Consider the following 22692-nt stretch of genomic DNA (forward strand, 5'->3'; position numbering starts at 1 on the left):
GCTATTCCTGTCTTCGTGTTCCTGTTCTGAGTTCCCTCAGGATTACTTGTTTGTTAAATAAAGTGCTTGCGATTGGATTCACTCTCTGCTTCATTCCTGCCAGCACGTAACAGAATAACTCACCAAAATGTGTCCAGCAGCCACAAGCAACCAGGCCCTAAGGAGATACCTGTCGTCTATGTCACAAGATGGCCAGCCCATAGTAAGGTATGTGAAGGACTCCTGGGTTTTCTGCCATTTAGCATCCCTAGACGACGCCCAGCTGATAGAGCTGTTCCAGAGTGGACTAGACGAGGACATCGCTCTTATGATGTCAGATGACTATACCGACTGGACGCTAGAACGGTATATCGACCTGGCCCTTTCCTGGTGCATTTCTTCGTTTGCTGTGGACATGAAGGAGAAACCTGCAGTATCCCTTCAGTCTTGTCTTTACGTCACTCCCATTATCAAGCCACCCACCAGATCGATCGATAGCCGTCCGGGTTTGGTGTCCAGCGTGGTCGATCCCGCGCTGAAGTCAGCACGGGTTGCCAAGAAGGCTATCCTGCTTGGGACTCGGTTCGTCCAGACCATCCCGCCTGCCGAGCCTTCGCTTCACGTCAGCCCTGTAGAGCCTCGTCACGTCCCAGCAGAGCTTCCACAGCCTCACCATGTCTCAGCAGAGCTTCCAGAGCCGTGCCATGTCTCAGCAGAGCTTCCAGATCCTCGCCACGTCTCAGCAGAGCTTCCAGAGCCTCGCCACGTCTCAGCAGAGCTTCCAGAGCCTCGCCACGTCTCAGCAGAGCTTCCAGAGCCCGCCATGTCTCAGCAGAGCTTCCAGAGCCTCGCCATGTCTCAGCAGAGCTTCCAGAGCCTCGCCACGTCTCAGCAGAGCTTCCAGAGCCTCGCCACGTCTCAGCAGAGCTTCCAGAGCCTCGCCACGTCTCAGCAGAGCTTCCAGAGCCTCGCCACGTCTCAGCAGAGCTTCCAGAGCCTCGCCATGTCTCAGCAGAGCTTCCAGAGCCTCGCCACGTCTCAGCAGAGCTTCCAAAGCCTTCACCGCTGGTCCCGTCCAGCTCAGAGCCCTCACTGTTGGTCTCGTCCAGCACAGAGCCCTCACCACTGGCCCCGTCCAGCCCAGGGACTTCTTCACCATTGGTCCCGGCCGATCCAGAGACTGTTCAAGTCAGGTCTGCCGATCCAGAGACTGTTCAAGTCACACCTGAACCTGAGCGCTCAGCGGAGCCCGTGTCTGTTCCTGAGCCTAGAACCCGTGTCTGTTCCTGAGCCTGAGCCCGTGTCTGTTCCTGAGCCTGAGCCGGTGTCTGTCCCTGAGCCGGTGCCTGCTCCTGCCTATGACCCCGTAACTACCCTCAAGAAATTTTTGGGGGGTGGCAGTAGGTCCTCGCCGTGGCAACCCAGGGGCCCACGGCCACCAGAAAGATCTTCACCGCCCTGGCCGCCCGAAGGGTCTTCTCCGCCGTGGCCGCCCGAGGGTTCTTCTTCGCCGTGGCTGCCCGAGGGGTCTTCTCCGCCGTGGCCGCCCGAGGGGTCTTCTCTGCCATGGAGATAGCGTTGGAGGATCTGCACGGCAAAACAACTCAACGTGATACACAATGCAATGCGTAATTCAAAATATGGTTAAAAAATCTTCATATTAATACTTTTTTTACTGAATTTTCTTATGGTGTGGGCATCTTAAAATTAAAATGTAAAAATTCAAGTCACTTTTTCATCCAGATTTTGTGTGTGTGTGTGTGTGTGTGTGTGTGTGTGTGTGTGTGTGTGTGTGTGTGTGTGTGTGTGTGTGTGTGTGTGTGTGTGTGTGTGTGTGTGTGTGTGTGTGTGTGTGTGTGATGTGCTTCTCAGAGAACTGGCCAGTGTTCTAACATTTTTGTCATTTAAAATGTCAGAAAGAAATGTCATAGGTATCAAAATAGTACATGAAATACTCCCACACAACTGTTCAGATATTAATTAAATTTATTGATATTACACTGCAATATGACATACATCTCAATATGCTCTGCTGGAGAAGGCCTCTGGATAAAAGTTCATATTCTAAGATAGAATTTCAGTCTAAAAGGATCAAATATCAACAACCAGGGACACATGCAGTGATACAATCACACACACAATGTCTCACAAATATTCACACACACTTCATTTGAATATTGTGTTTACAGCAATCTTTTTAAGTCCCTTTATTTTATTTCAAGAACTTGGTACCTAAAACAGCATATAAACTCATTCACAAACAGTCACACACCAAAATACAGACCTCTACACATACACTCTCCCACACTGACACAAGAGGTGTTCGAAAGTAGACAGAGAAGTCACAATGAAAGTGAAAACCTCTGAAACAGCATGCTCTTAGGATTTGACAGAACTTTGATTGTGGCAACTATTTTTACCTTTATTCATGGCAAACACGCAATAAGACATCAAAGTTTTGAAACATCTAGGACTGATTTGAGAGCTCTGAGCACAAGAATGACTAATGCATTACTACATAGCTTATGATTCTTAAAGGTGAAGTGTGGCATTATGGCACCTCTAGTGGCACCAAACAGAATAGCAAAAATAACTTGATTTAAAATGTTAAAGTCCCACACACACACACACACACACACACACACACACACACACACACACACACACACACACACACACACACACACACACACACACACACACACATATATATATATATATCCATTTTAATTTGAATATTTCATTCACATTGCTTTGTGGGGATGTAGTTCTCTATCATTAAAGCCGTAAAAAGACACAATGTCTTGTATCTGTGTCTTTTTGTAAAAATGTAAATACTTTTTTGCTTCAAATCAAATTTGTAATGTTATGATTCAACTCTTAGCTGATTAGTTTGTTTCATGACTTAACTTTTTTTAAATCCCTTATAGGAAAAATGATTGGGAAAAATACTTCCGGACCCAAGGCCACTGAAAAAGTGAGTACTCTATCATTTGCACTCTATCATGTTTATATTAGCAAACATCGTGTTACGCAAACGTTCTGAGGCCACCTCTTGTGGCAATATCCACTATTGTTCAAGGAAATTTACGTAATTGGTTGAGCAAGACATGTTTGACAGCAAAAATTGATTATGAAACAATTTTGTGAAAGAGCCACAAAAGTCTTTATGCTATATTGTTCACAGAGTCAACCTATGAAGAGCTTAAAGGGTTAGTTCACTCCCCCAAAAATAAAAATTGTCATCCAAAAACAGTAATTGTCATTACTCACCCTCATGCCGTTCCAAACCCATAAGACTCTCGTCCATCTTCGAATCACAAATGAAGATATTATAAATGAAATTGAGAGATTTCTATCCCTCCATTAACAGTTCACGCAACCATCACCTTGACGCTTCAAAAAGTACATAAAGAGATCTTAAAAAAAATCCAAATAAATTGAGTGGTTTAGTCCACATTTTCTGAAGAGATACAATCACTTATGATGAACAGCTTTAATTTCGGCTTTTATTCCCATATAAACATTCATCTACGTGAGAACCAAAGGGTTAATTCCTGTGTGCCATGCAGAGCTTTCGCAAGAAACAATGTTTTTACAATAAATGTTGTATGGTTGAGCTTATGTTTATATGTGAATAAAAGCCTAAATTCAATTTGTTCATCATATAAAGCAATTGTGTCTCTTCAGTAAATTTGGACTAAACTGCTCGATTCATATGGATTAGTTTAACAATCTATTTATGAACTTTTTGCAGCGTCAAAGTATTAGTTAATGGAGAAACAGAAAGCTCTCAGATTCCATTTACAATATCTTCATTTGTGTTTCGAAGATGAACAAAAGTTTAATGGGTTTGGAACGACATGAGGGTGAGTAATTGATGACAAGGTTTTTTGGGGGTCAACTAACCCTTTAATGTAATAGAGAAAGCATTTTAACATAATACACTTCACATTTAAGAACTATAAATGATTTCTCTCTGATGATTTTAAACTGATACCCAAACTGATATGAGGCTAAATTTAAATTAAAACCCGACTAGTACTGTTTCTGACAATGGAAATAAGTAACTCTAGAGTGCTCTATATTCTATGTCCCCAAGTCATCAATTTAGCATGAGAAGGTAGAGAGTTAGCATTGGTGCTAACAGGATGCTACGCATTGTCTTTGTGTCTAGAATAACCTTGCATGCATTAATATTGATATACAGCAACTGAAGTGACATGATTATTTGCCTATTTTGCCTTTTATACATGCTCCAATTAGAAAAATACCTGACTGTGAAAATTATGAGCCTAAAGGGGAAAAGTACAACATGATATTATTCCTAAAATGTCTCCCATGCATTATTCAAGTAACAAGAGAAACTTTTGCAAGAAAATAGGAGACAAAGAATGTTTCAAGCATTGAGCTGGTTTAAACTATGGTTCTGTGGTGCAAATTCAAATGTGAGAAGAATTATTATATATGAGGTGATTTGTTTTTAAGAAGTGTGGTGCTGCTTTAATCTTCCCTGCACTACGAGTTAACAAAAATACCCTTTTCTCTTATTATAAGTGATTATTGCATCAATATTAGCGTGCAATCATTACAATTTGAAATACTCAAAACCTTTACAGACATATTGTTCTTGCATCCACAGCTGACGACTCTTATGAACTGCTCACATTGGGTTGAGCTCTGCAACAGATATAAAAAGTTCTATCATTATTATTATTTATAACATTATTTAGTATTATTTAAAAAAATGAATATACTTTAAAGTTTACTTGAAACAGCATTCATATAACATTTTACTTCTGTAATATGACATTTCCAAGTAACAATAAAAAAAGAATTGAGTGTATGAATGAATGTAGGATTATAGTTCACCTAAAAAAAAATGAAAATCCCATCAACAATTACTCACCCTCGTTCCAAACCCGTAAGACTTTTGTTCATCTTCAGAACAGAACTGAAGATATTTTTAATGAAATCTGAGGAATTTCTGTACCTCCATTGACAGTCTACACAACTACCACTTTTGACGCTTCAAAAACTTCATAAAGAGATCATAAAACTAATCCATATGAATAGACAGGTTTAGTCCAAATTTTCAGAAGGGAAACGTTCGTTTCATGTGATGAACAGCTTGAATTTAGGCTTTTAATGTCATAAACATTGATCAGTGAAAATAAACAGAAGTTCAACCGAACAAGCGAGAACAAACCTCATTGGTTCTTGCGGAAGCTCAAACATGCTGCGTAACATTTGAATGAACCTCATTAGTTCTCACATGTCAAGCAAGCATGCTTGAGCTTCCATTTACCACACCTGATGTGTGCTTTGATGAACATTTATAAATGAATAAAGTCCTAAATTAAATCTGTTCATCATATAAAGTGATAGTGTCTTGGACTAAACCGCTCAATTTAAACTTTGTGATGCGTCAAAGTGGTAGTTGTCAATGGAGGGACAGAAATCTCTAAGATTTCATTAAAAAATATCTTCATTTGAATTCAGGTAAATAAATGTCTTAAAGGTTTAGAACGACATGAGGGTGAGTAAAACATAACAATTGTAATTTTGGGGAGAACTTACCCTTTAAAGGCACAATATGTAAGACTTTTGGATAAAAAAAAATCCATTAAAACAATTATATATATTTTGTATATAAGCACCGCTGCAGCTGATGCCATACAGCCCAACATCCTTTCAAATGTTTTCAAAGGGAGTAAGCTGCGAGCAGCGCTCCGGGTGGAAAAGCTTCCTGTAAGCATGAGCGCGTGTGCGCGGGCACTAGACTTACAAGTGTATTTGACGCCCCGATCATAATGGATGGGGAGCGTTTTATTAATGCCTTGCGCTTTGTGATAACACTTAAACGCGCGGGCGGAGCCCGGGGGGAGGTTTGTGTTAGCAAGCGTGAACGCACTCTGGCGGGCACGAGACTTTCATTCATAACCTGCTTTCTTGATCGTGTAACAGAGCGGGCAGATAGTGGGCACAGACTTGTGGACACATTTCTTACATTCAACACTCGAGCGGCTTTTCCACGCTTTATGAGAGTGTGCTCTGCGAGATTCGGAGTGCTTATGTGTAGGGGTGAACACTGGGGCGTGGGGACTTTCACTGCACTTACAACACCGACGGCATGAGCCGGACCAGACATTATACTCTTTTTGAGATTTTTCTGGGTCGCCGTGAAAACAGCGTTTGTGTGCAGGCGAGAGGGTAAACAAACTGGCTCGTTGGCTGCTAATTGAACCACTGCAGTAGCCTGTTTTGAAAGCGTGAACGCTCGTGAGCGGGCACGTAACTTACATTCTTAATCTGACATTATACTGCTACCCACTTGAGATTTCTCTGGGTCGCCGCGAGAACGGCGGATGTGTGCAGGCGAGCGGGTTGCATTACCGGCTCGTTGGCTGCCAAATACACCGCTGCAGTAGCCTTATCTAAGGGGACTGACAGGGCGAGACATTTCGACGGCGGCGCGCAAGCCCGTCCGGGTCATGCAGAGAGCTCGAGAGGGCTCTGCATGACGCGCGAACAGGGACAGGGGAAGCTCCCTTGTAACGTAAAGAGAGCTAGCCGCGTGCTAGTACGTGTCCCTCGGCCTCATCCTCAGATGCGACGGCAGTGAGGCTCGTGAGCGGCAGCTGCGCATCGGTGAGGAGGGGCGGGGGGTGTTGAAGGCTTCGAGTCGAGCCACAGAGCTTCACAGAGCTCGAAGCCCCGGAAGTGCGAGGCGTCTTAAAAAAGACAATCGCTGCTCTTTTAGAATAGGTTTTAGCAAGGTAAAGGATACGTCGCCGGATAGCGTAGCTCGCACGGATGGCTGAAGGTGGTGAAGACGGCCGGCTACCTCAGCGCTGTCCTAAGTTGGCTGTTCGCTGTTCGACGGCGGCGGTGGCTTCTCTCAGATCCAGCGATGCGAAGAGCTCGCTGAAGAGACGAAAAATTAGGGAAGTCAGCCTACAGCCCCTATGTTTATACGCTAAGCCACGCCCATTCTGGTGGGCTGTGACGCTATGAAGGCGCGGGCGCCCTTCATTGGGTGTGACGTCACGCCGGGTTCACTGGTAGGCTGCAGCAGTTGCCCGCAGGGCAGCCAATGAGCACGCGAGATGGCCTGCTCTAGGTCTGCTAGCTGCTGCACTGCGTTGACAATGAATACAAAATTAAGGATCATTTTTTGGCTTCAATATCTCGAGAAGTTGAATCTTTCCCGTAGCGTAAGCTAAACTTAAGCAATACGAGAGAACCTCTCATAAGAGGTTTAGCTTATTACGCTAGTATATGGGGCATATAATAAGTAAAAAGAGATCGCTAGTTAATACCACTAACAAGGCTCAAAATAGCCCCACACTAACACGGTAGCTTAATGAGGGTCTCTACATACAAACCGAAGCACTGAGAACTTTGTAAGTGTACAGACAGTTTAATAATAATATACTTTATAAAGACAGTACCATCGCGTATACAGGCAGGAGCCATCTTTGGGAAACAGCCTCGACCAGGCGAACCACTAACGCCGTGCTAAGTGAGCTGAACTGTGAGATTCACAGTCACAAGTCACAGTTCAGCTCGTAGCACGGCGTTCGTGGTTGACTGGTCGAGACTGTTTTCCAAAGATGGCTCCGCGATGGTACTGTCTTTATGGTACCGATGTGTTATTACACCCCAGGTTTATTCTTGGAGTTCTCCTTTAATGTTAATAAAAATGTTATACATTAGCTCACCCATGAACATATAATTTTTGCCTGAGTCCCGTTGGATTGCTTTCCATCGGCTGTGGAGGTGAAGACAACAACTCCTATGATTCCACGGTCATTCATAGTCTTATCAAGCTAAGCCTTTGTTATTGATCTCTACTGGTGAAACTTACATACTGTGCCTTTAAGAAATTTTTGTATTGGGGAAAATTGTCAAGAATTGAATAGGAGTTTGCTCTGGATTATACTGTATAAAACAAAATGTTGACAGCACAGGTGGTAATGTGTAATGTGATAGCCTCTACTGTATATATATATATATATATATATATATATATATAGTAGAGGCTATCACATTACACATAACACATTGTATGTATGTATGTATATTGCCATAATCTTCATTACATTAATGCTAAACTGCATTAAATAATTGTGTCAATTATTGGCAAGGTTTAAAAAATCGCTGCAATTTAGTTATTATCGTAAACCAATAGACCTTATGTAGCCCCGCCCCTTTTCAGCGCTGCGCTAATTGTCTTTTGTCTACCGGTCTGTATTTTCACAGCGATCTTGCGTATTTATAAATGAATCTTGAATTTTGAATGAAATGAATTTATTAAAATCTTCCCGGTCTACTGACATTTGTTAAGACATCTGGTTTACTCATTACAATCCTCATGATAACTTTCGTTAACTTTACATCAAGTAAATCCACTTCAAAAGCTAATTACTCCTGGACAGCAATGCCATAGAGATATAACAGAGCGACCGCAAAAACGGAAGTTCAAAGACAATATTCTAAAGATGGCTGCGCCCTCGATTCTCTGGCGCATAAGGTCTATAGCCTGCATAATGTTGGTGATGTCAGCAGAAAATGAGAGCTCCCTTACAAAGTAGAACTCAACACTTATCTATGGGGGATATACTATCAGCGTGATCAGTGTCTGAAGTACGTTTGCCAAAACAAAAAATTTATTGGCCAACGAGAGTCCATAAATTCACTACCTGAGCGCCTGTGAGTAAAAGAGGGCACCTGCAATGTATGTAATCAGCTTTTCTGTCTTCAGGAGCCGATTGTTTGTGTTAGCGAGTGTTAAGAAAGAAAGCGATTTGGTAAACAGGTCAGAATCACTGAGGAAAATTCAAATCCCTTCTCCTTCCCTTCCTTCCTCCATAACTATATACAGTATTATATTGTTCTTGTCACTATGGCTAGTGCTGACTGAATCAAGCATGAGCTATAGGAGGCCCTAGATGAGTGTGTTAGAAGGATAGGATAGGAAGTAGGATAGTTCCCTGGTGTCTCCCTTCTAGAAGGGCAGCAGTGCCAATGGTTGTAGCAAGCGCTTAGCAGGCTCCCTTTGGTAGGCTGCTCTTTGGGGTTAAGTGTTGAGTAGAACCCTGTGCTACTGTTGGGGTTTTAAAATAGTGTCCTCCACTCCCTGTTGGAGCCCTAACCGATCCCTTAGAACCTAACAAGTAGAGTTAAATTGTCTTCTAGCATCCCTTCTTGTTATCGGGCACCTTTGCAAGTGCCAGGAGTCTTGGGATCCTAGATGAGTCCAGGCAGGGTGTGAGCACTTTCCCCCCATTGTGCGGTGATGGTAGAGCTAAAGCTCCCCTGTGGCTCCCTATGTGTTGGAGTTCTATGTTATGAAGCTGATGAATAATTATTCTAGGTGTGACTCCAATATGTGCTCTCCCTGATGTAGTGGTAGGCCAATGTTGCATTTTAAAATATTCTCCCTGGGCCAGTATTCCTTAGAAAGCTGTGTCATGCAAGAGAAATTTATTTAGAACCTAAACCTAGAGCTCTGCTCTTGAGCTGCATGTGGCTACGCCTGGCTCACAAGGAAGGGAAGAAGGCTGTAAAGACTGGGACTTTCCTTGTCGGAGCATAAGAGCTTGAGTGTTGGCCGAGGGAATATTACAACTTGACAGCTATGAGGCATCGGAAGCGCCTTGAATGATTGACGCATCTGACTCCGTACGTCTCTCTGTAGAGTAAAGTGATGTAATTGACTGTCATCGGCCAATTAAATTGTTGTGTTTGCACACGTGCTTCAGAAAACCGTCATGCTGATGACGTTACCCATGGTACGTCATCCAAACGCTGAGTCTCGTTCCCCTTTTCAAGAAATGATGGTTACAGTCATAACCTGAGATGTTTTTTTTTTTGCACAGTAGGACCAGGAACATGTAAAATGTGTGTTGCTATTTCATGTTGACTTTAAAAACCTCTTAATATGCTAATATGACTGTTTAATAAAATGATTTAAAAATCTTACATAGATCCTTGTGGAATCTCACTTCCTTGGAGAAAGCTGTTGATTCTTCATAAAGAAATGAAAAAGATATGTTTCGTTATATAGATAGTGCACTGTATGATATTTTGACGAAAATAGTCCAAGACCTCTAGAAAAATGCTCTAATACTCACGTAGAGCTCTCCGATGCTTCCCGTAACTCCTCATCCAGTCTAGAGAGGCAGGAATTAATTAATTTATATTTTAGCTCAGTTATATTTTTAACTTTCTTTAAATTTAAATAAAATGTAGAATATATAAAACTATAAAAAAGCTCAGATTTTTTAATAAAAAAAATAGAAAAAAAATTCATACAGTATTTATTACATTATTAGATTGCTAGATTATAGGGGTTTGGCAGAAAAAAAGGTTCGTATCTCCTAGTAAAACAGATCAATCTTATAATGTTACTCTTCACCCCAGCATTTGAAATGTCTGTTCCCACAGAAACGGGTCTTCACAGGTTTTAATTTATAGAATCACAACTCTTGTGCAAATTCTCATAAACAAACTCGACACCTTTTCAGCAGCTACATCTGTCAGCGATTGTCTCGCTATCAGAATCTATGTGTGCTGCTTTCATTTAATGAAAGACAGTTAAACATGTCGCTCATTGATACTTGCTCACCTGATGATGCACTCGGGTATGTGGACATACTCCATTGGGATGAGCTCCTCCAGTTCAGCTAAGCTGTTCACATACTTTATCTTACTGCTGAACTTTGAGCTGGAAAACATTTATGAAACAATTTTATTTTGTTTCTTTTTGTCTCCAAAGGCAATATTTTGTACACTACGACTATATTCAGACGGCAGACAAATCAGATTTTTTTCTCAGATCTTCTCAGACAGACTGTCTGCACCTTTAATTGTAAGATTTAATTGGTCAAATAAGATTTTTGTGTTCAGACATAAACAACCCCTTTGCATGGGTTGCTTTGGTAACAACAAGGCGCACCCATTTGGAGTTGTGGTCGGAATTAATGGCACCCCTGGTAAATATGATCAAAAATGTCTGTAAAAAATAAATCTGCATCGTTCATCCTTTTGATCTTTCATTCAAAACAATTGCAAAAACCTTTTATTGAAGTAAAAGAATTGAAAGTGCGGGGGAAATCACATTATGAAATAAATGTTTTTCTCCAAAACACGTTGGCCACAAATATTGGCACCCTTTTATTAAATACTTTTTGCAATCTCCTTTTGCTAAGGTAACACCTCTGAATTTTCTTATAATGCCTGATGAGTTTGGAGAACACCTGACAAAAGATAAGACACCATTTCTTCATACAGAATCTATCCAGATCCTTCAGATTCCCAGCTCCATGTTGATGCTTCTCTTCAGTTCACTCCACTCATCAGGTTGGGGAAGTGGGACGGTCATGGCAGAAGCTTCATTTTGTTCTCCGTAACACATTTTTGTGTTGATTTTGATGTTGGTTTTGGATCGTTGTCCTGATGGAATATTCAACCACAGTCCATTATAAGATTTCTAGCAGAGGTTTGTCAGGTTTTGATTTTTTATCTGTTGGTAATTGCTAGAATCCATGATACCATGTATCTGAACAAGAAGTCCAGGACCTCCAGCATAAAAATATGCCCACAACTTTAAAGATCAACCGGTAAATTTAACCGTGGGTATGGGGTACTTGTTATCCCTGTTTGCACCAAACCCATCTGATGGCCTTGCTGCCAAAAAGCTCTTTTTTAAGTTTCATTTGACCATAGAATCCGGTCTTTTTTTTTTTTTTTGGCTTCTGACCTCAAGACTCAATTAATCTCAGCAATTCTTCATCTGTGATCCTTGAAGAGTCTTTGGTCAGTCAAACTCTCCTCTTCACCATGCATTAAGACAATATAGACACACATCCTCTTCCTGGCAGATTCGTAACATCTTTAGTTGATTGGAACATCTTAATTATTGCCCTGATAGTCCAAATGGGGATTTTCAATTCTTTAGCAAATTTTTTTCCAGCCACTTTCTATTTTGTGATGCTCCACAATCTTTTGATGCACATCAGAACTATATTCTTTGGTTTGACTTATTGTGATGGATGATAACGGGAATTTGCCCTTTGTGTTTCCTCAAAAACAAGAAGTCATAGCTAGACAATTTCATGTTCCTAGTCACCCTGGTGTGTTAAAAAAAGGTAAATATTAATGGGAATATACTTCAGAGATATTTTACTTGTAAAATATTCTAGGGGTGCCAATAATTGTGGCCAACGTGTTTTGGAGAAAAACATTTATTTCATAATGTGACTTTCCCCCCACTTTCAACTGAAGAGAAGAAGCGCCAACATGGATCTGGAAATCTGAAGGATCTGGAGAGATTCTGTATGGAGGAATGGTCTCTGATCTCTTGTCAGGTGTTCTACAAACTCATCAGGCATTATAGGAGAAGACTCAGAGCTTTTATCTTGGAAATAGGAGGTTGGAAAAGTATTTAAGAAAAGGGGGCAAATAATTGTTCCCAATGTGTTTTGGGGAAAAACATTTATTTCATAATATGACTTTCCCCCCACTTTCAATTCTTTTACTTCAATGAAAGGTTAGATTTTTGCTTTTTTTTATTTATAAAATATCCAAAGGATTAAAACCGCTGATTTTTTTTTTTAAATAATTCTGACCAGCACTGTATATCATGATTTAAAATAACTATGTTCTATTTTAATATATTTTAAAATGTAATTTATTTCTACGATAGCAAAGCTGAATTTTCAGCAGTCATTACTCCAGTCTCCAGTGTCACATGAATCATGATAATTGTGTGTTGATTGGTGTGCAATAAACATTTCTTATTATTAACAGTTATTTTGCTCAATATTTTTGTGGAAACCATTATATATTTTTTTCAGGATTCTTTGATGAATAGAAAGAACAAAACAACAACATTTATTTGAAATAATTATTTTAACATTGTAAATGTCTTTAATATCATCTTTCATCAATGCATCCATGCTGTTAATCTGCTTTTTTAAATCTTAAGGTAGTTTTTATTTGTCTACAAAACTACTAACTTTAGATGCTAAGGTTTTTAAGATCATGAGAAATGTATTCTGTCGAGTGTATCTAAACAACTGACCAATCCTAAAAAACTAAAACAAAACAAAAACTTGCCAGTCAACATACCTGATAAATGGTTTTGTGATGGCTAGAATTGTCCTAATGAACCATGATGGGTGAACAATAATGAAAGATTTTAAATTCTTTCTAAGCCTGAAAAAGAGTAAAAAAACAAAAATAAGTCATCATGTTTAATATACTGTATATTGTGCATTGCACATTTTAATTTATTTAACATACTGTAAATAGGCAGAATATTGATAGGTAAGGCATATTATATATACCTCCTGTCAATCATCTGGTAACATCTCTTAAGCCAGTTGAGGCCAGGCATCCTCCGGTGTGGAGTGGCTCCATTCAGATAGATGATCATGTAGTCCTCTGCTACCATGAGCTCTAGTGTACTGATAACATACCTGAAGAGTAATTCACATTCATTTAGTGATTTGTTCTCAAAACATTTAATATTATTATATTCTAGGATTATTCTATGGAGGGTATGTCACTGCGGTTACATCCTGAGTGGCAAAAAAAAAAAGTGGCAACATTGTGTTCTGCTTGAAAACATACAAAACACTTCTAAAATGGGAAAGAGATTTGCGGTTGACTGTACAAATAGATTTAACAAGAGATCTGAGCTATTTCTTTACATACTGCCGAAAGCTACAAAAAAGAGAACCAAATAGGTCGCTGCCATTTGGAAAAATTATACCATAGCTTATACATTGTTTTGACAACACATCAATTAAATAGTTACCATTTGCATTCTGCATAGCTGTAAAATTATGTCAGTGTTTATTAAAAAACATCCATTATGATGAGCATTGTGTTCTACAAAGAGGGATGGTTGGATGTTAGTTGGATGTTAGTTGGATGTAACGTCTCGGTTAGGAATGTAACCCTCGTTCCCTGAGTAGGAGACGTTCCGTCGTGACGACGAATGGGGTTTCGCTTAGAAAGCCTATCAACTTCGAGTATTACAAAACGAGCCAATGGCAAAGAATTGGCGCAAAGAAATTCGATCTGCCGAATTTGCATGGCGTAACTCCGCCCCACCTCGTGGGTATAAAAGGAGGACGCCGGCAACATGCATATATGTTTCTTTACTGAGGAGCCGAGACTGAACTCAGGCGCTACCAGCGGTACAGCGGAAGTGGCAGGAAGATGGAATGTCTCTGTTCCCTACTCATACATACGTAACCGAGACGTTCCCTTTCGTAGTCACTACGAGTTCAGACGTGACGACGAATGGGGTCTGAGCTCCCTGTCGTGAGACTAGCATGGACGAAGGAGTCCAACTTAACACAGGAATACCAAAGTACACTGGGAAGCATATCTCAGTGGAAATATGCAGTCAGTGCCAACTCGAAGTGGACGAGAGTTGGGTGGGGTATTTGGGGGGGGGGCTTAAGAATACACATACTGTACGACCCGGGAGGGGGCTGCATATGGAAAAACACTGGGGTGTCCAGCCCGCAGGGTGGAATGTTTCAACCCCAGGGGAGGCAAGGTGGCTTGCCAAGGGAAAGACACATGCTCAGAGAGGCTTACAGTGGAAATACACATGTGAGGGTCGCCCAGAGGGGGAACCATGCACATTGCGGCCCCTGGCCAACGCGAAAGCTGCCAGTGGCATAACTATGGCATTTGACGTCAACAGTGCTGGAGGAACTCGGGGCTTGACGGGGAAGCTCACCTGAGGAAAAAATATTGCACGTATCCAGTCCGTGGTGTGGAATGGCGAGCAACCGAAGACACCTGAGCAGATCCTAGTTGAAGGATGGCTGGTTGAAGCGAGTACATGAGAGGACACTGGCTCAGCTTGGAGATTGTAGAATCTTGCGAATGTGTTGGGTGTCGACCAGCCTGCAGCTCTACAGATGTCTGTTAGCGAGGCACCATGCGCTAGAGCCCAAGAGGAAGCCAAACTCTGGGTGGAGTGAGCCTTCACACCAAGGGGGCATGGTCGACCTTGCTGCTGGTATGCCAAAGCAATGGCGTCCACTATCCAGTGAGACAACCTTTGCTTGGAGAGAGCCTTTCCCTTCAGCTTCCTACCATAACAGACAAAGAGCTGGTCTGAAGTCCTGAAACACTGCGTTCTGTCTACGTAGTCACGGAGGGCGCGTATTGGACAGAGCACTGCCAAGGCTGGGTCTGCCTCCTCCAGGGGTAGCTTGCAGGTTCACCACCTGATCTCAAAAGAAAGTGATGGGAACCTTGGGCACATATTCAGGCCGGGGTCTCAGGATCACGTGAGAAAAGACCGGCCCGAATTCCAGGCACGCTTAGTCAACGGAAAATGCGTGCAGCTGTGCGCCAGTGCGTCCGTGCCGAGTGTGCCCTCGGTCAGGGAGTAAAACGGGTCGCAATGGGACGAGCAGTGGGAGGCAAACAGGTCTACCTGTGCATAATACTAAACCTAAACCTGGTCTCGAGAGTGAGCTAGGATTAGCCAGTCGTCGAGATAGTTGAGGATGCGAACCCCATGTTCCCGAAGAGGAACAAGGGCTGCCTCGACGACCTTCGTGAAGACGCGAGGAGACAGGGCTAGCCCGAATGGGAGAACCACGTACTGATATGCCTGCCCCTCGAAAGCAAACCGAAGAAACAGTCTGTGTCAGGGGAGAATGGAGACATGGAAGTAGGCGTCCTTCAAGTCGATCGCTGCAAACCAATCCTGTGGTCGCACACATTCGAAAATGCATTTGGCCGTGAGCATCCTGAACGGCAGCCTGTGAAGGGAGCGGTTCAAGACGCGCTGGTCCAGGATTGGCCGTAACCCACCGGATTTCTTCGGGACAATGAAGTAGGGGCTGTAGAAGCCGGACCTCATTTCGGCTGGAGGGACAGTCTCGATCGCACCCTTCGCCAGTAGGGTGGCGACCTCCGCTCTCATGACAGGGGCATTGCCACTGACCATAATGAAGCGGACTCCCCTGAAGCGGGGAGGAGACCGTGCAAACTGAATCGCATAGCCGAGCCTGATGGTTCGGGCGACCCAGCGGGACAGGTTGGGAAGCTCTAGCCAGGCTCCCAAGGTCATGCGAACCACAGACGTCCCCTCAGTGGTGCAGCGAAGCGGAATGACCAGCCCGGACATGGGTGGCATAGCGGCTCGGTGTGGGGGCACGGTCATTAGCTGCATCCTGACAGAGGAGGCCAGGGAAGGACCAGCGTTCCGGGGTGGCCTGCTCTGCCAGTGGTCTGGCGCCTGAGGGGGACGAGAGTGGCGGGGCCCATGGGCGACGCACACTGTCGTCTGAGAACTCTGTGACAGAGGGGGACGAGAGTGGCGAGGCCTGTGGGCGGCACGCACTGTCATCCGAGAACTCTGTGTGCTCAGAGATGGGTATGTCAGTTCTTTCTTTAACCACATTAGGGTGCTGCCCACCCAGGGGTGAGCAGCGGGGAGTGGAGAACAAAAGATTCTCCCCCGGCCCTCCACCGAGGGAAGGAATGGTCCTGCTATCATCTCCTGACAAGGCAAGGCAAGTTTATTCATCTAGCACATTTCATACACGGTGGTAATTCAAAGTGCTTTTCATAGAATAAATTAAAATAATCAAAAGAAATCAGAGTAATTAAAACAGTTTTGAATAAAAAAAATAAAAAAATAAAAATACAGTACAAACAGTCGGACGAACAGTGGCACAGTGCTCATTCAGTAAATGCACAGCTAAACAGATGTGTTTTGAGTCTGGATTTGAATGTGACTACTGTATGAGCACATCTGATCTCTTCTGGAAGCTGGTTCCAGCTGCGGCTGGCATAGTAGCTAAAAGCAGACTCGCCATGCTTAGAGTGAACCCTTGATATTTCAAGCTGATGTGATCCTAATGATCTGAGTGATCTATTGGGTTTATATTCAGTGAGCATGTCTGCAATGTATTGAGGTCCTTTTTCCATTTAGTGATTTATATACCAGTAATAATACTTTAAAATAAATCCTAAATGTAACTGGCAGCCAGTGTAAAGACCTGAGGACTGGTGTGATATGTTCATATTTTCTGGTTTTGCTCAGAATCCTGGCAGCAGCGTTCTTTATGAGCTGCAACTGTCTTATGGTCTTTTTGGGAAGGCCAGTGAGAAGTCCATTACAATAATCCACCCTGCTGGTGATGAAAGCATGCACAAGTTTATCTAAGTCTTGACTGTAAACAAAGCATCTAATTCTTGCAATATTTTTCAGGTGATAGTATGCTGATTTAGTTACTGCTTTGACATTATTACTGAAACTAACCCAGCAGGCACAGTATGTCAATGTGACGTCAGGAAGACGTTGGACTCCAACTAATCCAACGTCAGTCAGACGTCATATTTTGGTTGAAAATGAAAGTCAGGTTGACGTCTAAACCCAACGTTTGTTTGACGTCAGACAGATGTTGAATTTTGGTTTGAATAAACACTGCAAAAAAATGTGACATGCAAGGCAGCACATTAAATATGTGAAGATCTCAGCAGAGGAGGATTAAACAACTCCACAAACAGCATTACCAACTTCACTTATTACTAACCAGACTGACTTTGTTTGATTTCCGTTTTAATTAAATCAATAGTTGTATTTTAAAGTAACTATGGTGGTTGTTAGCGTTTTTTTTTTTTAGTTGGACTCTTGACCCTTGACTCTTTAGTATAAAACTTTCTCTGGCTGCTTTAATTGTGTGTTTATAAAGCACATTTGTTGTGGCAAAAAAGGCTAGAGAAAATTAGATTAGATGATGTTGACTGATTTTTGATGATTTGTGTTTTTAGTGTTGTTTTATCATAGAAGCCATTTAATTTTACAGCATGAGAGCAATGTTCTTCATCAAATAATATAAAGGATTTTAAAAACATTTAGTTGTTCCTCTGCATTATTACTTAGCCATCAAGAATCAGTGCATGACTCTCAACAATGGTGACAATCAATGAAATGCTTCATGCTGTGTACCACCAATCAAAACTCACCCGTATCTCCCAGCATTAGCTTGTTTTATGCTCAGAGTTGATCTGATTATCTGGATATTTTGTTTGATTGTCACCATTTTTGACATTCATATGCTATTTCTTGATGTCTGTGTGCGTCTAAGTAAAGCAATAGATGAAAGGTTTTTGTGCACTAAGTAGTTTTAAAAAAAAAAGTATATTATTTGATAAACAACACTGCTAGATATGCTCTAGAATCAAATGACTTCTATTGTGAAAAAGACATTATTAAAACCACAAATTCCATATAATCAAAGCATTAGACACAGAACAAGATCAGGGATTCAAGCAATTGCATGATGTTCATCATCAATAAACAGCCAACATCACCTGTTCTCATGGCATTTTTAGCTACAACAATTGTATTTTATAAACACACAATTATAGCAGCCAGAGAAATTTTGATATTAAAGAGTCAAGGGTCAAGACCATAACTAAAGCAAACGCTAACCACCATCATGGTGACTTTAAAATACAAAATATGATTTTATTAAAGGGGAAATTAAATAAAGTAAATCTGGTTAGTTTTAAGTGAAACTGGTAATAAGTGCACGGCCATGCATTTCCCCTTTTTGTTTGGTTTATTCCAACCAAAATTCAACGACTGCCCAACGTTGGAGCTTGACGTCAAACAAACATTGGATTTAGACATCAACCCGACTTTCATTTCAACCAAAATCCAACGTCTGACAGACGTTGTAGTCTATATCTTGTGCCTGCTGGGAGGGTCTGACTCTAGAGACACACCCAGATTCCTGACTTGATTTTTAGTTGTTTGACCCCTAGAGTGAAGGTATGCGTTCACCTTGAGAACTTCATCTTTGTTTCCAAATGCAATGACTTCAGTTTTGTCTTTGTTTAACTGAAGAAAGTTTTGGCACATCCAACTGTTTACTTCATCAATGCATTGGAACAGGGAGTTAATGGGGCTGTAATCGTTAGGCGATAGGGCTAAGTAGTCGTAATAGTACGTGTGTCATCTGCATAGCTATGGTAAGCGATTTGGTTCTTTCTCATTATTTGGCTCATTGGGAGCATGTACAGGTTGAATAGGAGTGGTGCAAGAATTGAGCCTTGAGGGACTCCGCATGTCATGGATGTCGATTCAGACTTATGGTCTCCTATACTCACATAATAACCTCTGCCTTCTAAGTATGACCTGAACCATTTTAGGACTATCCCTGAAAGCCTGACCCAGTTTTCCAGCCTGTCAAGAAGTATGTTTTGATCGACAGTGTCAAATGCAGCACTGAGGTCGAGTAGTACCAGCACTGATAATTTGCATGTATCAGTATTTAAACGAATATCGTTTATTATCTTTATGAGCGCTGTCTCTGTGCTGTGATGCGATCAGAAACCAGATTGAAAATTGTCAAAGTACCCATTCAAGCTTAAGAATTTGTTCAGCTGATTGGAAACAACTTTTTCAATGATCTTGCCTATGGAAGGAAGTTTTGAGATGGGTCTATAGTTTGTATAGTTTAGTATGGTCTTATCCAGATTCAGGAGAGGCTTGACAACTGCAGTTTTTAGGGAGTTTGTAAAACTCCCAGAGAGAAGTGAGGCATTTACCACTTCTAGGAGATCTGCTTCTAAACAGTTAAACACACTTTTGAAGAAAGATGCGGGAAGTGTGTCAAGAGCGCAGGTTGATGTTTTAAGGTGCTGTACAATATCTTCCAAAATTTTGCCATCAATTTCTTCGAAATCAGACATAGTAACTACTTTCTCAGGTTGCGTTTTGATCTGTCTGACCCCAGCGCAACTCAAGGATGAGCTGATCATCCTTCCTGATTTTATTGATTTTCTCAGAGAAGAAGGAGACAAATTCACTGCACTTGCTGTCTGAGAGCATTTCACTGGGAATCTGGCTTGGGGGGTTTGTCAGTCTCTCTACAGTAGCAAAAAGGGTGCGTGTGTTGTTTATGTTGCTGTTTATAATATTTGAGAAAAAGTCTGTCTAGCTTTGCCTAGTTCCATATTGAAAGCATGGATGCTGTCTTTGTATATGTTCTAATGGACTACAAGTTTTGTCTTCCGCCCCATGCGCTCTGCTTTTATGCATTGTCTTTTCATATTTTGCACTGCTGTTGAGTTTCTTAAAGGTGCTTTTTGTCTGCCACTCTTCCTGACTTTCACAGGAGCAATATCATCAATTACACTTTTAACTTTTGAGTTAAAAGAATCAAGGAGAAAATCAACAGAGTCAGCAGATATGTTTGGTGTTAAAGATATAGCCTTCATAAATAGAGGACTAGTGTTCTCATTTAAGCATCTCTTCTTAGCAGACACAGATCTAGTTTCAATGGCAGGATCAGTATATCAAAGAAAATACAGAAATGATCAGACAGTGCCACATCCTTAATAACAATCGATGAAATGTTTAGACCGTTACTGATAAGTAAATCTAGAGTGTGTCCACAATTATGTGTGGGTCCATGTACATGCTGAGTCAGATCAAAAGTATTTAAAACAGTTATGATTTCTTCTGTCATATTTTGCCATATTCTTTTGCCAGCAGCCATATCACCCTGTTGCCCAAGACTGGTTGCGCACTGAAGCTAAGCAGGGCTGAGCCTGGTTAGTACCTGGATGGGAGACCTCCTGAGAAAATCAGGTTGCTGCTGGAAGAGGTGTTAGTGAGGCCAGCAGGGGGTGCTCACCCTGTGGTCTGTGTGGGTCCTAACGCCCCAGTATAGTGATGGGGACACTATACTGTCAAAAACCACTGTCCTTCGGATGAGACGTTAAACCGAGGTCCTGACTCTCTGTGGTCATAAAAAATCCCAGGATGTCCTTCGATAAAGAGTAGGGGTGTAACCCCGGCATTCTGGCCAAATATGCCCCTTGGCCTCTGTCCATCATGGCCTCCTAATCATCCCCATATACTGATTGGCTTCATCACTGTCTCCTCTCCACCAGTAAGCTGGTGTGTGGTGGGCGTTCTGGCGCAATATGGCTGCCGTCGCATCATCCAGGAGGATGCTGCACATTGGTGGTGGTTGAGGAGATCCCCCCTTCTATGTAAAGCGCTTTGAGGTCCCAGAAAAAGCACTATATAAATGTAACTAATTATTATTATTATTATATTGGTTTCTGCATTATCTATGTGGATGTTAAAATCTCCAGCAATGGCAAAACAGTCAAATTCAGAGGAAATTGTTGATAACAGTTCTGTAAAGTCCTCAGCAAAGGCTGGAGAGTATTTTGGAGGCCTGTAAATAATGAGAAGTAAAATTCGTGGAGCACCTTTTAACACAATACCCAGATATTCGAAAGACGGGTAATTACCAAATGATTTTTGCTTACATTGATTGACATCTTTATAAAGAGCAGCTAAACCCCCACCTCTTCTAACAGCTGTGCAGACACTCATAAAAGTAAAGTTAGGAGGGGATGTTTCATTGAGGACTGTTGCACTGCAGCTGTCTTCTAGCCAAGTTTCATTTAGCAACATAAAATCCAGGTTGTATGTGGTTATTAAGTCATTGACTAGAAGTGATTTATTTTTAAGTGAGCGGATGTTTAAAAGTGCTAACTGAACAGTCCTATTTTTTGTCCCCACAGCAATCTTAGTTTGGCGTGTAATAAACACCAGATTAGATGGGTTTGCTGTACGGCTTTTGAAGGCCTTAGACTTTCTATCATGTAATCGAACAGCAATAGCGAAAGATACAGGCACACTGGGTTCCCGCTTGTTCTGTAAACATTTGAGAAAGTTACTGTCATCATAGCGGGGACCCGACACATATCATCGAGAGCTGGTATCAGTTGTTTGTGGTTCACCTCGAGCCGCTGGAGGAGGGTGTGGGGCCTGGCGCTGTGGCAGAGGCCGAAGAGGCTCTCACAGGTGGAGGGGGAGGGCAAGCTTTGGTGGTTGCGGGGCCTGCCGTTTTTTGGTTGATATCTGGGGGCTTGAGTATGAGTGGGATAGTTTGGTTCCAGCATACACCAGTTGTTCCATTTTCTCTGAGAAGCACAGAAGTGGAGATGCTGGAGAGAGGGATAACGTGTCTGGTGAGAGGGGCTGTTGCTCTGATGTTATCGGAGGCTGTAATATGCTGTCCCGGTTTTCTTGGCTGTTTTCCAGAAAGTCGTCCTTGGGTGCTGAATCTTGGAGCAGTGCTAGTATGTCACAGTCTGTCTGTGGTGACCTCTGTGGGCAGGGCTCAGCTGAGATTGTGTCCATATGCAGAGGTTGTTGTGGCTGAGTGGTGTTATCATTGTCCTTGTGTGATGTGTCAACCGCATGGTTCTGAAGTGAACTTTACAGTTTACACTGAGTGGATTGGCACACACTGCAGAAGGATGATGGAGGGAGAAGTAGATGTTGTCCTTTAGCACTCTTTAACCAAGTATGTTTGGGTGGTGGCCATCCTGTTGAAACAGTTGCCTCTGACTCCAGAAAAGATTGAAGTTGTCAATGAAGTTCTCTCCTTTTATATTGCAGGTTTTTTTGCAGCCATGTATTAAGCCCAAGCAACCATGATAACCTGTTTGTTCCTCTTGCTGGGAGTGGTCCCCTGATGAATGTTTGAACTTTCAGTCTTTTAAGCATTTCAAAAAGTTCATTGAAATCCTTCTTAAGGAGTTCCAACTGCTCTTTATGACTATCATTCTTCCCAACATGAATGATGAGTCGATTTGCAGTCTTATGTTTCATCAAAATGTTCT

At 42.0% G+C, this 22692-nt stretch overlaps 1 protein-coding gene across 5 annotated transcripts in view; it reads right to left on the reverse strand.

Moving 5' to 3' along the window:
- Positions 1-1947: 1947 nt before the first annotated feature.
- The window catches only part of prune2 (prune homolog 2 with BCH domain), a 34590-nt gene continuing 13845 nt past the window's right edge, over positions 1948-22692 (reverse strand). For all 5 annotated transcript variants that reach the window (XM_077206395.1, XM_077206394.1, XM_077206393.1 and 2 more), the window contains 6 exons: positions 13335-13466; positions 13117-13203; positions 10613-10711; positions 10119-10157; positions 9968-10012; positions 1948-4659 (listed from right to left, as the gene is read on the reverse strand). In XM_077206395.1, the coding sequence (XP_077062510.1) occupies positions 4632-4659; positions 9968-10012; positions 10119-10157; positions 10613-10711; positions 13117-13203; positions 13335-13466 (430 nt within the window). In that variant the 3' untranslated portion in view covers positions 1948-4631. The remainder of the gene's footprint in view (positions 4660-9967; positions 10013-10118; positions 10158-10612; positions 10712-13116; positions 13204-13334; positions 13467-22692) is intronic.

This window comes from Siphateles boraxobius, unplaced genomic scaffold (assembly GCF_051911475.1).
Source record: "Siphateles boraxobius isolate OS27281-9 unplaced genomic scaffold, OSU_SipBor_1 56, whole genome shotgun sequence".
NCBI classification, from domain to species: Eukaryota; Metazoa; Chordata; class Actinopteri; order Cypriniformes; family Leuciscidae; genus Siphateles; species Siphateles boraxobius.